The 20,574-nt window shown below is 29.7% G+C and overlaps 1 protein-coding gene across 1 annotated transcript; it reads right to left on the bottom strand.

Annotated features, from left to right (window-relative positions):
- Positions 1-4,181: 4,181 nt before the first annotated feature.
- On the bottom strand, positions 4,182-20,119 carry LOC112456808 (coiled-coil and C2 domain-containing protein 1-like; the record flags this gene model as incomplete). The annotated part of the gene is made up of 7 exons (XM_025019562.1): positions 4,182-4,450; positions 4,530-4,620; positions 4,932-4,970; positions 9,318-9,584; positions 13,280-13,455; positions 13,636-13,997; positions 19,753-20,119. Coding segments are annotated over 7 exons (1,422 nt in total), but the record flags the coding sequence as incomplete, so codon positions are not given.
- Positions 20,120-20,574: the final 455 nt, after the last annotated feature.

Here is a 20,574-nt window from a genome sequence, read left to right as displayed (position 1 = left end):
CGTGTTCAGCATGCATTACTCTTCTGAATCACTTATCTCGAGATTTGGAGAGAAAATAATATTTAAAATATTTCAAATTTTCGACGCGCAAAAAATTTTACTTTTGACCTCCGAAAACACGTTTGCCTTAATGAAAATCACAACATGGCATATAATCTCACTAAACTCCGTTGGTCACATATGGGCACCATAAGTGGTGCTTACAATATTAATAGCGAGTTTGCACAACATACAGATTTCGAGATAATTGTAGTGACGACTCCGCCCTGGTCTCCCCAAGTTATTTGATGGATAGAATATCATTTAAGGAAGGTATTGAATTTGGCGAGAATCGGTGGAGTTACCGATTTTTGTTTAAAAAGTTACATATATAAGTTATACATATAATTTTATATAGAATATCATTAAAAGAACGTTGGTATATTGAATTTGGCAATAATCGGTAAAAAAATTATTTCTTTATAAAATTTTGAATTTTTTGAGAAATGTTCATAGTTGTTTTAACTTTCGCCAATTTTGAGATATCGGGCTATTTATAATTCTGTTATATTCTTCAGTCTTTTCTACCTCTATTTCATATATAATTCTTTAAGATTTGGTTGATTAGACCCAACTTTATACGCAATTAAAGGTCCATATGCGAAGTCCATATAAGGACCATGTAGCCTGAATTCCCAAAGTCAACATCGATTTGACATTGCGTCGATTGTAAAACTCCACTTGTACTACTAAACTGACCCTCCATCAATTCATAAAAAGATTAAAATTAAAATTAAAAAAAAGTGTGCAAATTAGAAACTTGCACATTGCTTCCTCATCATTACAGATCGTTATACCATTGCTCCTATTTTATTTCGCTCATAAAGTTTCCTCTATGAGAAAGCCAAACTAATAAATATTAATAATTATGCATCAAATAAAATACTAGCTTCCTCATAAGAGGAGCTTTGTGAGCAAAATAAAATAGGAGCAATGTTAGCAGTCTGTAATGATCGATGAGAAAGCAATGTGCAAGTTTCTAATTTGCACACTTTTTTAAAATGTAATAGTTATTTTTAAGGTAATACATAAATGTAATTGGCGCAATTTAAAGATTTTTTGAAAAATACATATCATTTTTGGATTGAGTTAATACGTAACACAATTTTCTGATATAATAATTTTGTTAAAAAGAAATAAAGCTACTACCACTTAGGTTGGATTTTTAGATTTATATTTTACTCGATATGATCGTGGCGGTACATGGTTAAAAACATACAAGAAAACCGAAAATATCTTTTTTTTAAGTGAGTGCCACCTACAATTATACAAGTAATATTGCATATAAAATATGATAGTGATATCTCTACCAAGTGTTAAAAAAATATTGTTTTAAAAATTAAAATGTTTTTTTTTTTTTACACCTTATAGATGTCGAAATTAAATTAAACCATACTTGTTTGAATCCTTCTAAAGTATCCTACTACCCATATTTTTTTCAAGGTCCTAGCTTTTTCCGTTTCGGAGAATAAAAATTTTTTTATTTTTTAATTTGACGTCATAACAGACATTTTTTAAAAAGTGTATTTTTTGACGTTTTAGAACATTCTAAACACATTGGCAACAGCAACTCCAAAAAAATTTCTTCATGAAAACAAAGCTTCCTATATAAAGAAGCAAAAATAGATTAGCAGAGAAATGACGCAGAAAACTCTATTTATAAAAAAAATTATTTATAAGAAAGGAAATTTATTCATATAAAATATAAAAATAAAAAAACATTTTATAATATACTTTTATATACTTTTAATACACTTTGAAATAGAAATGACTAAAATAAAAACAAAATTCGATTTATTTTGCATACAAAAAGCAACTTTTATATAGAATCTAAAATATCTTTCTAAAATAAGAATTCCTATGTACAGCTTGGGAAATGAACTAATGGTATAGCGAATTGGATGGAGACAGAGTCGAACGATTATCGAACAATAGTTTGTTAGTGAGGTTCACCTGCCATATTGTTCTCGAGAAACGTGAATTCAGCTTTAGTTCTGTTTCTCCTTCTGTAAATTACATGGTACCTATATCTAGTTCATAGAATACACGAAATTGTTTCAAATCTTTTATACTATTTTTGAAACCATTTGCCCGTTACATATTATCTTTATTATTTATTACTGATATTTATTTTTATTGTTAATTTTAACTTATAAGTCAGCTGTTTCTGTAATAAGTTTTCTGCAGTGAATTAATAGCTACCTGTTACCTAAAAAATATCTTCTGCGAAGTTAGTTAAAGCTCTATGCAGCATGTTAACTGCATCTGGCGCTCAGCATAGTGGATATGATGCGTACCTCCTCATCATAATATTTATATAAATTATGGCCAATTTATATCCACGATTTTTAAAATCTCTCTCTATATGATCATCTCATTAAATACCTTTACTGTAATTTTTATAATTATAGGGGTACCGCTGAATATTATCCTCAGAGCTATCTTCTATAGGTATAACAGAGACTTTGTTATTTTGATTGAAAACCATCTAAACATCGTCCCAGCAGATTTTTTTTTGTTTTATTCTTCATTAATTAAATTGTATTTAAAACATCATAAAGGAGTTTTTTTCGCATAGGTGCACTCGTCTGGCAGACGACATATGAGAAGACTAAAAAGGTGGAAGCACATAAAATTGCAGGAGCCATAAGCAGAAGGTAGAAGCCATATGCGCATGCGCTATGGTATCTGTTAGAGCTCTACGGATACCATAGCACATGCGCATATGGCTTCTGCTTTCTGTTCATGGCTCCTGCAATTTTATGTGCTTCCACCTTAAACATTCAAATTTTTCTAATACCAATTTGGCATAACCGTTTTTGTACATTCACTCAAAGAATTATTTTAGGACAAATTATAAGGATACGAAAAAGAATATTTTTCAATAGAAATATATTCCTATAAAGTTTCTATTAGTCCAATATATTATAATTTTTAATTATAAACATAAAGGAATAAGGGGAGAATAGAGAAATAAGGTTTCATACGCGTAGGCTAAATTTCATTCTTTGAGAACCTTGGAAATAAATTGTTTTTTAAACTTGTTTTTTTGTTTTTTAAACTCAATCAAAATTTTAACATGAGTCGATTCTAAGAAAAAAAATAACCAACTTTTACTTAAAAATTTTTGTCTAAAATAATTATTTTCTATAATAAAAGTATTTAAAATAATTTAGCTCATAGAATTCCGTCTTCTATCAACTTCATTAACTGACCTTCATGATTTTGTTTACTACAGATAAAGGGAAGCGAGAATGTAATGCTTTATTTTATTTAAATCCGGTAAAAATGTGGAAACTTACTCAATTTTCTCTTATACTCTAATGACTACTTCACGATACGTTATAATTTAATATAAAAGTGAATATATTATCAATGCTCGTCGAAACAATGAGCACATAATGTTCTCAACGTTATGGCATCGAAAACTATCATATTGTTTTTCATCGATTAGAAGCGTATCTTCGGAGAATCATCATTCATCATTAAATGCTTTTAAACTTAAAAAAAAAATACTTGAGAAAAAACGTTTAAGTAAAAAATACTTATTTTTTCACGTAGAATCAATTCACGTTTGGGATATCATTTAAATTTGGATAAGGTGTCATTTTAAAAAACAAAGTTTGTCACTACTGTTCTCCAAAAGATTTTCTCGAAATATAAAATTTAGCTCATGTGAAAGCTCATTTTCAACCGATATAATTGGTTATTAATCCATTAAGCTATTCCACAGTTAATTTTAACATTTTATTTAGCCCACCAAGTATGTACGTATATTTAAAAATAAAATAATATGTTAAAATGAAGAATACATAAAAATACAAGAAAACGAGAATATAATTTTATATTATGTAAAACTATATATTTATATTTAAGATTTAGCAATGTTTAACAAAGTTTTAAAATATTTGTTCCAATTTTTTAAAAAATGATTCTATTTTTTAATATAATTTTCATACACTTTGTAAATCACTGTATATAAAAAATATAATTAATTCGGTGTGAACACTTTACTTTGCAAAATAGTCAAAACTCTTATGTATTTATATTAAATATATAAATTAAATATAAATTGTATGTGTAGCTCATCTATTATAATTACATAGAGAATATTTACATTTTTGCTTATTACATTATTGTGTTTATATATACATGGCTTTTTATCTTACTTATATCATTAATATTTGTTATTGAAAAGTAGTATTTTATTTTCTATGTGTTGTTTTCAAAGGCTTCATAATACAATCGATAGCAAGTTAGACATAAATTTTTGCTGAGTCAGTAAATTAAATTATTGATCAATAGTTAGCCATTTATCCGTTATATTTTCAATTTGCTTAAAAAGAATAGGATTCCTGAGACGGATTTTTAACTCCAATTTTCCTCCCGTTGCTTTTCTGCCATCCATAAGCTGAAATATATCATGATGAGTTCTTTTATTATTGTTTGCATAGAAACAGTGAGTATAAAAAAGTTAATTAATTAATTACCGGAAAAGAATCATGTAGAGTGCATTGAGACTCTAGAGGTTGTAACTTGATCATTACTGTACCAAGCAAGCTATCACTTCGGAAGAAACCTCTGTAACATGAAGAAAATTAATATATAAATATAAATAAATAAATATATGTATAATATTAAATAAATATATAAAATATATTGTAAATATATAAACACATTATAATCGAAAAATCGCTTTTACATTTAGAAATTTAAGTATACGTTGTTACAAATTGCTCGTGTAATATCATAGAATTTATAACACGGTTTTTTTTATAGAAAAATAAAAAGATGACACACATGATATCAAAATATGCATTATACTTAAAAACATCAAAATTTTTCTGTGTATATAACTGCGCATATTCTACAGAAATATAAGAATATCATACCTGGGATGAGTGCAACACAAGATGGGATTCAGCGAGCATCTGCAAACAACGTTCTACTTTTTGGGTATAACATTCTCATTGTACGACTAATGTTTTATCACGTAATAAATCTGTATATATATATGTATATATATATATATATATATATTTGTGTGTTTTTGTGGGGTAACTTTTTTTTTCATTTCACGAATAGCATATATACTTCCAGGAAGGTAAAATAAGATACCTGTTAAATTTTTAGCCCTTAATATTAATATTAACAGGTCGCTCATCGCGATTTTTTATTTTTCATTTAGTAAGATAGAAAAAATTTTATAATTATCTAACAAACAGTAATACAGCATTGCGCCCCATAGATTTTCTGTAGTAAATTTACTCTACAAAAAAGATCTCTTATAATTTTTTCATAAATTCAACCGTTCAAAAGATATTCAAAGTTATAATTTGATAAATTTTATAAAACTTGTTTTTGCTTCTTATGAATTTTGTATCATATCGACTATCAAAAATTATGAAATAATCAATACGTATTTTTGTAGAAAATTTAACAATCTACAAAAAAGGTCTCTTGTATTTTTTTCATAAATATAACCATTTAGACGATATTAAGGTTTATACTTTGAACTTTAAATAAATATATATATATATATATATATATAATATCCTAAACAAAACTGGAGGGACAGGAGATAATACAAACCTATTTTTTACAATTAAAAAAGCTAACTCTTTTTTACTATCATTAGAGGCATTGATCATCTATCTTAAAAAGATAATCAATCAAAAAACCTTATTCTTTTATTCCAAAAACATAATTTTCTTTTAAAAAAAAAATATAAATTCTTACGAACAAAGTACCATTATCATTGGAAATTATTGAATAAAATTCGAAATGATTATTATACAATTGTCCCAATTCTTTTTATAAAATCATTTTTTAAACAAATTAAAACGATATTTCTACATGGAATCTTAGACTGTGTTAGTCTAAATCGTAATATCGTTTATGTTTATTCTTTTTTTACAAATGTGATTCAGAAAAGAAATTTTTGAAAAAAGTATATAAAGCATTAAAATACAAGAAAAAAAATATCAATCTTTAATATAATCCTCCTTGTTCTATACAAGTGGTTCAACGTTTCACTGATTGATGCCATCAAAATAAAATTTATTTCATTGCTCTCTCAGCTCTTGCTTCCTTTGCCTTATTTTGGCATACTTTGCACCAAAAAGGTGTGACAATATATAATACCAACTATTCAAAGTTGCTGAAAATAAAATTTTAAAAAATCAGCAATATTGATCAAATAAAAAGAAACGACACATGAAGAGATTATTTTGAAATCAAATAAATTTTATTCTGATGATATTGATTAACTAATGAAACGTTGTGTAGACCGAGGAGACTTATATTAAAGATTGATGTGTATTTTTCTTATATTTTAATATTTATAACACCTTTTCTTTCACAATTTCCTTTATTTTTTGAACTTTGTATCTGTTTGGAATTGATTCTTTCTTAATAAAAACTCAAAAGGTACATTTTGTGCTTGGAATCTATCTTAATAAAACCTTAAGAAACATATATTTTACATATACAAAATAAGTCACAAGAAACAGAATATCTATATCTCAACTATTTCAAGCAAGAGAGACAATTAAAGCTACAGAATGTAATTCTAATTTTTAAATTATAAATTATTAAATATTAAAAGCTTTTCAGGAATTAGACTTCAGAAATATAGAACCAAAGATTAAATAAAGATTTAGATTTTATCAATCAAATAGCAAATAAATATCAACAAAGAACCTCGTCCAAAATAGGCCACTGGCGTACAACATTGAATCATATGCTATTTTGTAGGTATTGTTGTGTACATCATTAGAAAAATTAGGTTGTGGAACAATGGACGAAAGAAGTTATAACCGATTCAATTACCAGTCTTAATACCTATTCGGTATTCACTATTATTTTCATTGTTATAATTGTCAGAAAATGATATAAAAATATCTTTAATGTACCCTTATAATAGCTTGATTCTTGCGTTTTTTTTTTCCTTCTGAAAAGTGTAAACCAATCACAGGCCTGACTTACAATTAGTCGAACAAGCTAATAAGTTTGTTCGGTACCACGGAAAAATGTCCTGAACGCAAGAAAGTCTGGACAATATCATAAAATATATTATTTTATATAAAGTTAACGATATTATAATATTTAAGTTATATAATAGTGTAAAGTTTTTAGTGCCAACTAGCTAATTACATATGGTAATATGCGAAATTTACGCCCTAGAAAATGTCTTTTCCTATGTTTTTTGAGACTTGAAATAGTGTTATTATTATTTCTGTCAACCTCTTCTACAAATGCATATAGAAGTCAAGTATGTGCGTTTACAGCTCAAAACCCATTCATAAAATAGATAAGGTTCTTTATAATTCAAAGATCAAGTATAAAGATATTTAATGTTAAAAGTTAAAAATTATTATAAATAATAAATTCCAGAATGCTAAAAATAATTATTTCTAAATTGGTCAATACATCTGTAGGTAAAAAATTTCTAGAGCCTAGGATATTTTCTATCTTTGCATAAGTTAATAGACGAAAAATTACGCAAATCTTTTTCTCCTTGGTCAAAGTGATAAATATACCTTGCTATATCAAAATAAATTAACCTTTTGTCTAATTCATAATGTATACTATTACTTGCATTCAATAGATTTATTGATAAAATATTTTGAAACATTCCGTTCTCTTATTATTCTATTATTCTCGTATTATTCTCGTAACACTAAATATATTAAATACATTAAATTCAATCTACATGTATCTTATATTTTTAGTCAAAATTAACTTTCCATACTAATTATTGAGACATAACTGTTTATTAATCCGCGAATCTGAAAAGGCAATTTTCGGTATATTTATCACGTATATATACTATTAAATATGCATGATGCACATGCAAAAAATAAGTTTATTTAGTGTTAGACATATATTATAACAAAAAAGAGTGACATCCAGAAAATCCTCTTTCTGAGCACAAATAAAATATTTGAAATATCAGATTAAAATTAATTTTTTACTAACTACAAATATATATACTTTTATCACGTTCAAAGTAGTATATTGAAAATAGTTTATCACGTTATTATAAACTATTTTGAATCAATAAAATAATAAAGTTTAATTATTTTATAACTAAAATCACTTTGGATGCGCCCAACGTAGCGTTCAAAAATCAATTTCGATTTAACGCACACACTCTGTCACATTGTAGTACAATGTGCAAACGTTCTCTTTAAGCCAAAAAATTTTTATTTCTATTTCTCAAGTAATTCTACAACAATCTTTTGTTATGTAATCAAATTCCAGTTTCTAGCTGCAACTGCATTAATTTCTACAATAAATATTGCAATAAATATTTTCTGAGCGATTATTTCTTATAGCTATTCTTCCTTCAACTCATCATCAGCAACAGCAACAGTCACCTTGCAACCGTCACTTTGCATCTAAATCTTTTCTTTTCTTTCTTATTTTACTTTTTTTCTCTCTTTTTTTCTTTATTTTATATATATTCTTCTTTTTTCTTTGGTGGAACACTAATATTGTTCCAAAAAAGAATATATACTGCTGACAAGGAATAACTGATTTATATTTAAAAATGCACGCAATTAAGCTACAATATTCGACATCACAATTGTGATTGTAGTCGCAACCAAAATGACTGTAATGTTCGATTTTACTCAAAGAAACAAGTTTACAAATTAGGCAATTTAACTATTGACAAATTAGGCAATTTAACTGGGACTCTAATCCACAATATTTTAAAAACTAGATGTTAATTCTGACGTTGTAACGTAATAGTTTTTTTTTACAAATAATGATCCACTTTTTAAAACCTTTCCAATAGTACCTCACTCAATTCAAAATTTTTTTGTTCAAAAAGAGGATTCTAAGAGCCATTTTGGACACCTCTCTTTGTATCAGGTTATTGCATATGAAATAACAAGATTATAAGATTGATCATATTTTTAGCAATTAAAATTTGCAAGAAAAGCACATAGTTTTTCTTGCTTCTGACGTCATAATTCAACACAACTTGCAATATGGAAATAACAAACCTATTAACAACAAACAGTCAGACAAGGTAATTTAGTAAGATTAAATTAGAATAATAAATTATAAAATTAATCGTGCATAAGCCTTCATTATATCTTCATTTATATCAATGCTCAAAAATTAAAATAACCTATCATATTCACTTGATAATTACGAAATTATCTACTGTATAATCGTAATCTCTATAAATATTTCGTTGTCAAAGCTCAAATTAATTTCCAGTTTAAATTAACATAAATTAATGTTAAACACTATCATTAAATTACCCTTTTGCCCAAACTTCACACTTCAAAGCATGTCGTTTGAATGCTCTCTGACATTGTCTGGAGGTGCGATTTATAATGCTATTCAGCAAAAATACAGCTTGGTACTCAGGATTGGCAGAATCTTTGATCGTCGATGTCCTCTCTATAGGATGATTATCCAATGGAAATGGAAATTCACACATTACATATGTATCTGCTTCCCGAGAATAATTGATTCCTCTAATTATAGAAATTTCTATATCACTATCGTTTAAATCCGTGCAACTCCTGAAAAAATACAGATTCCTTTATATTCAATCTTTATAATATGAACAAAAAATTTAAAAAATGGGAAATAATTTGATAGAAAAGCACTAAAATTGTGAATAATTAATGTACACAATATCTCCTTCATAATAAGATTACAAAAATTTACAGTTATCTAGTCTCACACTTTAAAAAGCATTTACATTTTTAAATTGAGTAAATAATATCATTCTATGATGTATTTTATTGTTTTTACCAGTAAATATGAAAGAAAGAAATATATAAAGAAATAAGGATAAATTAGCTAAATTCATAAGGATAATTTAGCTAAATTCAATAAAATTTTAATTGAAACCTAGGCTATATCGTAAAACATTTATAGATAGTACAGAGAACGGAAAGAAAAATATAATAAAACATTTCGGAGTTTTGGAAGGGAAGGGGGATGGACTTATATAGAAGACTTGAGATCATCGGTTATAGACTATGTCTTAGGGAATGACAGAGCAGGACAAGAAATAAATATGGTGCACTGAGAAAAAAATGTTGTAAATTTGACTAAACTCGTTTAGTTGTAGTGATTTGTTTAATGCAAATATTAATATATTTAAATCAAATATACGTGAGTAATATCAAGAAATTCTGAATCTATTTAAATATAATATTTTTTGAATTAACAAATGTTAGCTTGACAGCCCGTGACCACTGCATTTAGTTGAATCAAATAATATTTCTTTGAATCTACGATTTTTTTTTCTCAGTGTGGAAGAAGGAATTAAAACGGAATCGGATCATGTTCCGCTGGAGGTGGAGTTGACAGGACCACGGGTGATGGAGACAGGGAGAAGGAAGAAAGAAATAGAAATAGAGAGAAGCAACTGGACAGAAGATGGGAGGAGAGAATATCATGAGAAATGTGAAGGATGGTCGAGTACACAAATAAATACAGAGGATATCTGGAAGGAGATGAAAGAAAAAGTAAAGAGCGCTATCACGAAGCGGAAGAAAAGGATAATACCATGGAGATTAGGAAGAAAAGAATGGTATAATAAAGAATGGAAGGAAAGGAAAAGAAGATTGAGGAGATTGATGAGGGACTGGAAGAAGGGAAGGATCAGAAAAGAAGAGTATGTGAAGGAAAGAAAGGAGCACAAGGAATGGTGTAAGGAGCAGAAGGGGAGGCACGAAAGCGAGGAAAAAGAAAAGATAAGGAACATTAAAAACGAAGCAGAAGCTTGGAAGTATATAAATAAATACAGAAAAAAAAAAGCTGAGGGGATAAGCGAGGAGATACATATGGACGAGTGGAGAGACCACTTCATGGAAATGCTAGGAGGGACAGAGGAAAGAGTGGTGCTAGACATAGAAGACGAGGGAGAAGAAGATGGCACGAGAATGGAAGTAACAAAAAGAGTTGAAGAAATATCGAGGGAAGAGGTGATTGAAGTAATAAAGAAACTGAAGATGGGAAAGGCAACAGGAGAGGACGGGATTGAGAACGAGGCGTGGAGATTTATGCAGAAGGATGTAGGTGAAGAATTCCTGAAGTTAATCAACAGAATCTGGAAAGGAGAGAGCATACCGGGAGATTGGAATAAAGGTATGATTAGTCCAATTCATAAGAGAAAGAAACGACCCAAGAAATTACCGAGGAGTTACTTTGATGAATACGGCGTACAAAATATATGCAAGTATCTTAAATGCGAGGTTAGAGAAAGAGGTGGAGTCTAAGCTAAGAGAGGGGCAATTCGGGTTTAGAAGGAACAGAGGAACGATGGATGCAGTATACACGGTAAATTATGTAGCGAATAAGAAGCTGAGTAAGAAAGGTGGAAAGGTTTTTGCATTCTTTGTGGACCTTAAAGCAGCTTTCGATAAAGTGGATAGAAGGAAAATTGAATAAAATAATGAGGAAGATAGGAATTGTAGATAACTTGAGACGAAGAATAATGAAGACATACAAAGAAACGAAAAATGTAGTGAAGATAAGAGATAAGAAGACAGAGGAATTTTAGACAGAAAAGGGACTAACAATAAGATAAGGACGCCCGTTGAGCCCGAATCTATTCAATTTATACATCATGGATTTAAAGAAAAGAATGGAAAAAGGGCAAGCAGGAGGCCTTGTGATAGGGAAAGAAAAATTTTGGTCAATATCATACGCAGATGACGTAGTGTTAATGGCGACGAGAGAGGCGGAATTGAAGGAAATGATGAGGAGGTTCAAAAGATATTTGAAAGGGAAAGGTTTGAGTTTGAGTCCGGAGAAATAAAAAATAATAGTATTCGAGAAAGCGAGGGGAAGAAGAAAGAAAAGGGAATAGAAGTGGAGAGAGGAAGAAATAGAAAAGGTTAAAAAAATAAAGTATTTGGGATATATACTACAGAAAAATGGGGGAGCGGAGAATCATATAAAAGATAGGATGAAGAAGGCTACAATAGCGATGAAGAGGACATGGAGCATAGGAGAGAGAATATTTAAAGAAGATTTTAGAAGAATGAAAATGTTCGAGGCACTGGTAGAAAGCGTGGCATTATACGGAGCTGAAATATGGGGGTGGCTATACGAAAGCAGATTAGATGTAATAAAAAGAAAGTATGTTAAATGGATTTTAGGATTGGATAGAAGAACCCCGAATTACATAGTATCAGAAGAAGCCAAAATAAAGGAGATAAAAATGAGAGCAATAAGGAGAGCTGTGAGGTATGAGGAGAAGACAAGACAGTCAGAGAAGAAAATAGTTCAAGCATGTATAAAGGATCTAGAGAGGAGCAGACCAAGGAAAGAAGAAAGTAATTGGGAAAAGAAGAGAAGAGAACTGATAAAGAGGACAGAAATGGAGAAGGAGCAGCTGAGGAGAGAAATGGAGGCAGGGAACCGGGAGGCGGCGAAGAGTCTCGTAAAGAGATTAGAGGAAAAGGAGAAGAAGGAGAGACAGATAAAGATAAACGAGTCAAGATACAATAGTAACTATAAAGAGATTTTAACAGAGGAGTTACCAAAGTATTTACTAGGAAAAAAGAAGAAAAAGGATAGAATGTTGATAGCTAGGTACAGATACGGGAGTGTGGTGAAAAACAGCAAACATTGGAGAGAGGAAGAGGATAGAAGATGCAGAATATGCCAAAAAGAAGAGAACATAGAACATATACTAAGAAAATGTGAAGCGACAAAAAGCGAGATACAGTTAAAAGAATTTTTAGGAGAGGAAGGAAAAGGACTAGAAGTAATGAAATGGATAGGAAAGATTAGAAAAGAGGCGGAGAAAATGGAAGGGATGGAGGGAGAAGAGTAGAAAGGGAAATGTAAGGACAGTCAGAATAGAATGTTGAGTTAGTTTGGAGTTAGTAAGGATGATATGAAGATGTATAATGTATATATATGTAAATGAGTTATATGTGTAAAATGTGTTATACGTTTGTAAAATTATGTAAGGGTTGACGGAAATCATCCTAAGCTGCAAGGCAAGGATTAAAATAAAATTATTATTAATTATTATTAACAAAACATTTCAGAAATATTTCCGAGAAAACTATAGAAATTATTTCTAAGTTTAGAATAAAAAAATAGAAAAATACATTAAAACAAAGATTATTATTAAGACGGACAATTTTTATGAATTTTGTATAAATCAAAAATATAAAACTTTTATGCTATAATCTTTTTTTTCTAAACCTTGTATGTAAATCTAAATTACATATAAATGTATACTAACTGTACTATTTGATAAGTTTTTGTTTCATAATGGTGTTGTGGTGGTGGCAGTGAGTCACGTTTTCGAACTCTCAGCATATCTAAATCTCGCGTGTAACTCAGTGCAAGCCGCTCCCATCTGTTATATCCAGGAACATCTCCCAGTGCTTTTGAGTGATCTCGCGTAGACAAACACCACTGTAAAAATTAATTGTTAGTATTATAAAGAGTAATAAATTGTATAATTATTAATTTAAATTAATCCTTACAGCTTAGAAAATAATGTTTAATAAAGTATGCAAATGTTAATATATGTTAATCTTTCCATAATATTCAATAAATTTTCTTTTCAGCTGTACAATATCATATAATTATCACCTTAATTTGTTTAATTAATTGAGTTTCAAGATTTTCATAAATTTTATCGTCTGTTCCGTTCAAGCCCTCCAAAAAATCTTCGGAAGATACCAATATGAAATTTTCATCCTTTTGTGATGTACTGAGCTCTACTTTTTCAAGAGGCGACAATGGAATCGAAGTCATGTCGACGGGCAGGCCAGCTTTGCTAGCTTCGATTAAAGGTTGTATTCCTTTTGCTTGTCTTAGATAGTCACGTGCCAAATCCATGTCCCCGTCTTTCTTTGCATTTAGAGCAGCTTGCTTTAATTCACGTTGCCGTAGTTGCAACTGTAGCATTTGCTTCTCTGCACGCGACGTAATTCTCTGATTTGGTTTCAGTCCTAATAAAAAAAATACAGTATAAATATAGAAAGTGTTCTATTTTAATAGAATCAAACCAATATCTCAAAAACAGATAAATTTACGCAAAACAATTTACAAAAACAATATACAAAATTGGTTTAAATTGAATATATAAATGATTAATTGACTAAATACTCTCAATACTAAACTTAACGAGTAACAAGGAAAAGTAGGCTTTGAGAGTCAAACGCAAATTAATTGTGCGTGAATTAATATTATTTAACATTTAATTAATACAAGTTATAAATGATACGTCTCGGCTTTACTTTGAGTCTTTAGCAACGCAGTAATAGATAAATTAAGTTCTCCAACAAGTATAAGGTAAATATTTAAAAATTAAATGTATAAAGATGGTGTAATTTTCAAGAAAAATACCAAAAATACCAGAAAAATTCTACAAATAGTCTTCAAAATGGTCAGATTTTAGAAATAAAAATTAGAACTAATCGACAAAGAAACGTAAAATTCACTCATCAAATCAAGTCCAGAGAACGTGAGATTGACAAACTGAAGAGAAAACAATAGAAACTGAAATGATTTTCAAGCGCCGATGGTTGATATAACAGAGACAATGATACAATCAAAGAACAGGCTTGGTTCCAAATAACAGCATAATTTCGAGGCGATGTCTTATGGACAATATGATTTTGTTCTATACAAGTATCAAATCTAAACAAAATCATTCTTTTCTGAGATTTAAAATTCATTCTATCTTTTTTAATAACATCATATAAATATTTTTTATTACATAAATCAATTCTTCTCACCATTCAGCATATAAAAAGATAAAGATTTATTCCACTTTTAAAAAAGGCGTGTTACCTGAGTGAATTTCGTTTGTATCGTAAAATTGAAGCCTCTTTTCGATGCCGATTGGCGATGCCGATTGGCTATCTCGATTGATTGCCGCGCCGTAGCTTGCTTCATCCCGTGAGGGACTGTCATCGCGGAGTGTGGCGAGTTTCGTGTTTCGTGCGTGTAGTGCGTCGTGTGTGTCATGATGTGACAGCTCGCGTCGTGTCGTGAGGTTAATCGTCCCGCGTCGTGTCGCGATTATTATATAATAGCATAATGTTAAAGCTAAATGGCGCGCGCGAAGCGCGCGCGTCTGTAGTGTCTAGTTCCATTTTTAAAAAAAGCGTGTTACCTGAGTGAATTTCGTTTGTATCGTAAAATTGAAGCCTCTTTTCCGCGATGCCGATTGGCTATCTCGATTGATTGCCGCGCGCCGTAGCTTGCTTCATCCCGTGAGGGACTGTCATCGCGGAGTGTGGCGAGTTTCGTGCGTGTAGTGCGTCGTGTGTGTCATGATGTGACAGCTCGCGTCGTGTCGCGAGGTTAAGGGCTCAGTCACAATGAGAAAAATAAGGAATAAGATAAAGGAATAAGGAATAAGGCATGTTGCATCTCACTTTAATGTACGTGTACTGAAGTGAGATGCGACATTCCTTTATTCCTTATTCCTTTATCTTATTCCTTATTTTTCTCATTGTGACTGAGCCTTAAGGTGCCTTTTCACGTTAACGCTCGACGCTCATTTTTAGCAAGTAAAAATCTTCAGAAATAATATCTTTTATTTATATATATATCCATAAAATATTATTACTTGAAGATATTACTTGAAAATAATTAATATTTTACGTATTTTAAAGTCTATGTTTGATTGTACTGGGACGATTAACGACGATTCAGCGACGACGCTGAATATTAAACAAATTCAACTTCATTTCTTTGACGCTAGCGTCAAAGCGAAACCACCACGTTCACCTTGTTGACGCTCATTTTCAGCGTCTCATGAATTGGCACCTTTAATCGTCCCGCGTCGTGTCGCGATTATTATATAATAGCATAATGTTAAAGCTAAATGGCGCGCGCGAAGCGCGCGCGTCTGTAGTGTCTAGTTGAATTTAAATATTTTGTATAAGATATTTTATATTTTATTCTGATACATTCTAGTATAAAATCTCATGACACATCTCATAAAATATTCGCGTTTTGATGATTCTGTTTTAATCATTTTTATATAAAATGACAAAAATCCATCAATATACATGTGTAAAAAAATAGCTATAAAAGGAAAAGTGCAAATGCATATTATCTCAAATATTTATATACAGAGAAAAAGTTCTTAATGCATTTTCTCTTATTATTCTACAAAATTGTTAAAATTAAATCATTAAAATATAAATACATACATAATATTTCATGTTTGTATCAGAATATATTATGATAAAATATGAAATATTCTGTAGATTACTCACTTTGATCTTTTGATAAACTCATCTTAATACTTTTATGGAATTATTAAAAAATTATCAATTATTATATTACACAAGAAAAACAATGGTTCTATGTAAAAAAAAACCAATTTTAAAATCTGTCAAAGTAACTTCAAAAACAAAGTAAATTTAATTTTAAGTAAATAGAATAACTAGCAGTTTTGCATAATTGCACAGTAATTTTTAAACGGATTATACGCAACACATATCTACTATACAATACAATACTATATATATGTATAATACTGATAATATACATTTTATGAAACATTATATGTATATTATTAGTATTATACATATATGGGGCATTTCCATGCCAAATCAACCTGGGTTTGACCCTCGATCTCTCGGATTTGGTTAGCAATTTTTTATGTTATTGTTCTAACTCTAAAATGCACTTGAATTTTTTTTATATTTTTTTTTTTATAAAATTTATTTAATTATAATTTTTTAAACCGACATATCGATGGCCACAATTTAAAAATCTGAAAAAATTAAAAATCCTGTGTCAGATATCAAAATTTTTAAGCCTTCACCCAAAGTAGGCCTGTGTTTACTTCTAACTTTTTCGAGCTTTTTTCGAGTTTCTTTTAAGTTTTTTTCAAAAAAAATATTGAAAAAAATTAGAAGCAGACGTCAGTCCCTTGTAGGCTATTGCTTGAACATTTTTTTGAACAGGATTTTTGAGAATTTTTTCAGATTTTTCCGATGCAATTTTTTTATTTTAAAAAATCTCCGAAAAAATTTGAAAAAATTCTCAAAAATCCTGTGTTGTAGGTATATAAAAATGTTTGAGCAACAGTCTACAGTGGACTGACGTCTGCTTCTAATTTTTTTTAATATTTTTTTCAAAAAAAGAATCGAAAAAAGCTCGAAAAAATTAGAAGCGAACGCGGGCTCATTTTCGGTCAAGGCTTAAAAATTTTGGTATCTGACACAGGATTTTTGAGCTAGTAATGAAAATTTTTTTAGATTTTTAAATTGTGGCCATATATGTCGGGTTAAAAAATTATAACTAAATCAATTTTATTTAAAAAATCTAAAAAAAAATGAGTGCATTTTAAAGTTAGAACAATAACATAAAAAATCGCCGACCAAATCTGAGAGGTCAAAGATCAAACCCAGGTCAATTTGGCATGGAATACCCCATATATATGGTATTGTATTGTATAGTATGTGTTGCGTATAACTCATTTAAAAACTTCCATGCAATTATGTAAAATTGCTAGTTATTTTATCTATTATTTTGTACATAAGAATTAAAAAAAAATTATATAAAAGTTATTGTATCTGAGGTAAATTTCCGAGTTGTAGGCACTTTTACGTTTCAATAACTCTGGTCATTAAATGAGTTAGCATAATTTCACTCATCTTAAATTATATCCATATTTTACGAAACAGCTTAGCCATATAGTATATCGAAATATAATATATAAAATATAATGTAAAATATAAATATATAACATATATAGTACAAAAAATATATATTAAAATATATATATTTGTAATACATATATATATATATATATATATATATATATATAATATACTAGCTGGTTACCCGGATTTCGCCCCGGAGGACATGTGTAATAAGAATAAGGTAAGATCTGGGATTGGTTAAAGTCATATTTAAATAACAGAACACAAAAAGTTAGATTCAATGGTCAGTTTTCCAAACCAATAGTAATAGACCATGGTGTTCCGCAGGGGTCGGTGTTAGGTCCGTTGCTTTTTATATTGTATATTAATGATATAATTAATGCATGTCCGATGGGTAGTAATGTGAAATTGTTTGCGGATGATACGTTGATCTATGTAATAGGAGAATCGAGTGAGGAACTTAATACAAAGATAAATGATGTATTTTATAAGATAGAAGAATGGATGAACCTAAATAAACTAAAGTTAAATGCAGAAAAAACAAAATATATGATTGTTCGGAGTAGTAGAAAGAAAGTTAGAGGACAGATAAGAATAGCATGTATGAATGGCGATGTGTTAGAACGCGTGGAAGTAATAAAATATTTAGGTATCCTTTTACAAAAGGAATACCAGAGTGGAACATATGCTGGAAGCCTTGCAATATATGTCAATAAGACAGAGAATATATTATAACGCATGTATATTTATGTTTAAGATATTAGGAGGTTATCTACCACATATGTTGAAAAATAGGCTAGATTTAGTAGGTGAAAGTAATCAGAGGGAGACGAGACAAAAGGGTAATATAGCTGTACAGTTGCGAAAAACATGTGAGGCACAAAGGAGTGTTTTTTATAAAGGTATTAAAATGTATAATGATTTACCTACAGCGGTAAAGCAATGTGATAGAGTAGATAAATTTAAAAGAATGTTGAAAGATTATGTTACACACAATGTTGCGAGATTGTAATGTGCTGTATATTTTATGTATATAAATAGCCGAGAAGGCTAATAAAGATTAATCATCATCATCTCTCTCTCTAAAATGCTATAAATTAAAAAATATTACTTTTTTATCCACTGAAGTTCAATTCCGTCGCATACAATTCTTTGAGATTCACTCAATTATTTCCTTAAAAAAATTGAAAAATTTTGTAACCAATTACCAAAAAGATACCGGTTCCCAAAAAAATCGGTAACAAAAAATTATATACTTTATAGCACAAAAATTATATACTTTATAGCACTCCCCGGAAAATTCTACCCCTACTTTATGTACAATTCTTTGAGATTCGGTGTTCAGAACCGGTTTCCAAAAAGTATTGGTAACAAAAAATAATATATTTTATAGCACTCCCCGGGAAATTCTACCCCTATTATACTTCATATAGGTATAATTCTTTGAGATTCAATCAATTATTTCCCGAAAAATTGGAAAAATTAAAAAAACCGGTTTTTAAAAAGATTGTTAACCAAAAACTATATACATCATAGCGCTCCCCGTAAAATTCTACCCCTACTTCATATACAATTCTTTCAGATTCGGTCAATTAATTCCCGAAAAATTGAAAAAATATCAGTAACAGCTTCCAAAAAGATCGGTAACGAAAAATTATACACTTTATAGCACTCCCCGGAAAATTCTACCCCTGTTTGATCCATAAACTCTTTGAGATTCGGTCAATTATTTCCCGAAAAATTAGAAAAATTAAAAAAACCTGTTTCCAGAAAATCGGTAACAGAAAACTATACACATAGTGGCACTCCCCGGAAAATTCTACCCCTATTTCATATACTTTTGATAAAAATTCGGTTCAGGGGTTTGGGCTAGGCATTGATGAGTCAGTCAGTGAGTCAGTCAGTCAGTCAGGACATCTTCCTTTACATATAGAGATATATAGATATAGTACATAAAATGTAATATATGTACACTGTACATATATATACATGCACTACAATGTTAATATATAAATATAAATATAAGCGTATGATGTGAATATCTTTATGTAGAAAAATTTTTAATATTAATTACCTGTTCGAGGAGGAGGAACAGGCGCTTTTGGTTGCACAGGCGCTTGTGGTTGCACAGGTTTCTTTACAGTATTATTATCAGATGTCTCAGGCTCGGACGCAGATTGCGCAGTAATGGCGTCATTTTGTGAATTCAACGATAATGGTGGAAAACCAGGCGGAACGGGAAGCTCATCCAGAGGTATTACCTTTCCCTGCGTGTACAACTTAATGGCATCTTCAAATTGTTTGCAAATTCTACCATATCTCCGTGCTTTAGATGTGTTACCCTCATCTTCAGCAGCTACTTTAGTTCTTCTATATACCTCGAGGCGCTCCTTAAGAGCACCTTCAATGTTCTCGGGACCACATTTTGCTGGATCAACTTTTAACACAGTAATTCGTATTCATATTATCACGGTTTTTTTCCAATAAAATTTGAATATTATGTAGCTTATTTATCACGTATCATAAATATGAATTTGTGTATGTAATCTATTTATTGCTGTATAATAAAAAATACAGAAACTAAGTGTATCTTAACATTTCTATCTTAATATCTCAATAATATAAAAACTGGATATTTAAAAATAAATGTGATAATTATTTATATTAACAGCCATCTCTTTGGTAATCTTGGCTTGGTCCAATTCTTATTTACATTAGTAAGTAGGGATATAGTTCCGAATGACCCCTGCTCCCGATCAACCTAAAGTTTTACACATAAATTGTTTTCAATGTAAGAAATAAAGTACGCGTGGTCCCAACTTCGGAAAATTAAAAAACAAATTTATGAGCACTTATCGACTAATAAAATTGATTCTATCTACATATATGGAAAGTC

The sequence above is a fragment of the Temnothorax curvispinosus genome, unplaced genomic scaffold (assembly GCF_003070985.1).
Source record: "Temnothorax curvispinosus isolate PA1 unplaced genomic scaffold, ASM307098v1 QBEX01007209.1, whole genome shotgun sequence".
In the NCBI taxonomy this organism is placed as follows: domain Eukaryota; kingdom Metazoa; phylum Arthropoda; class Insecta; order Hymenoptera; family Formicidae; genus Temnothorax; species Temnothorax curvispinosus.
Note: the sequence above shows the minus strand (reverse complement) of the source record. Positions and strands in the feature narration are given on the sequence as shown.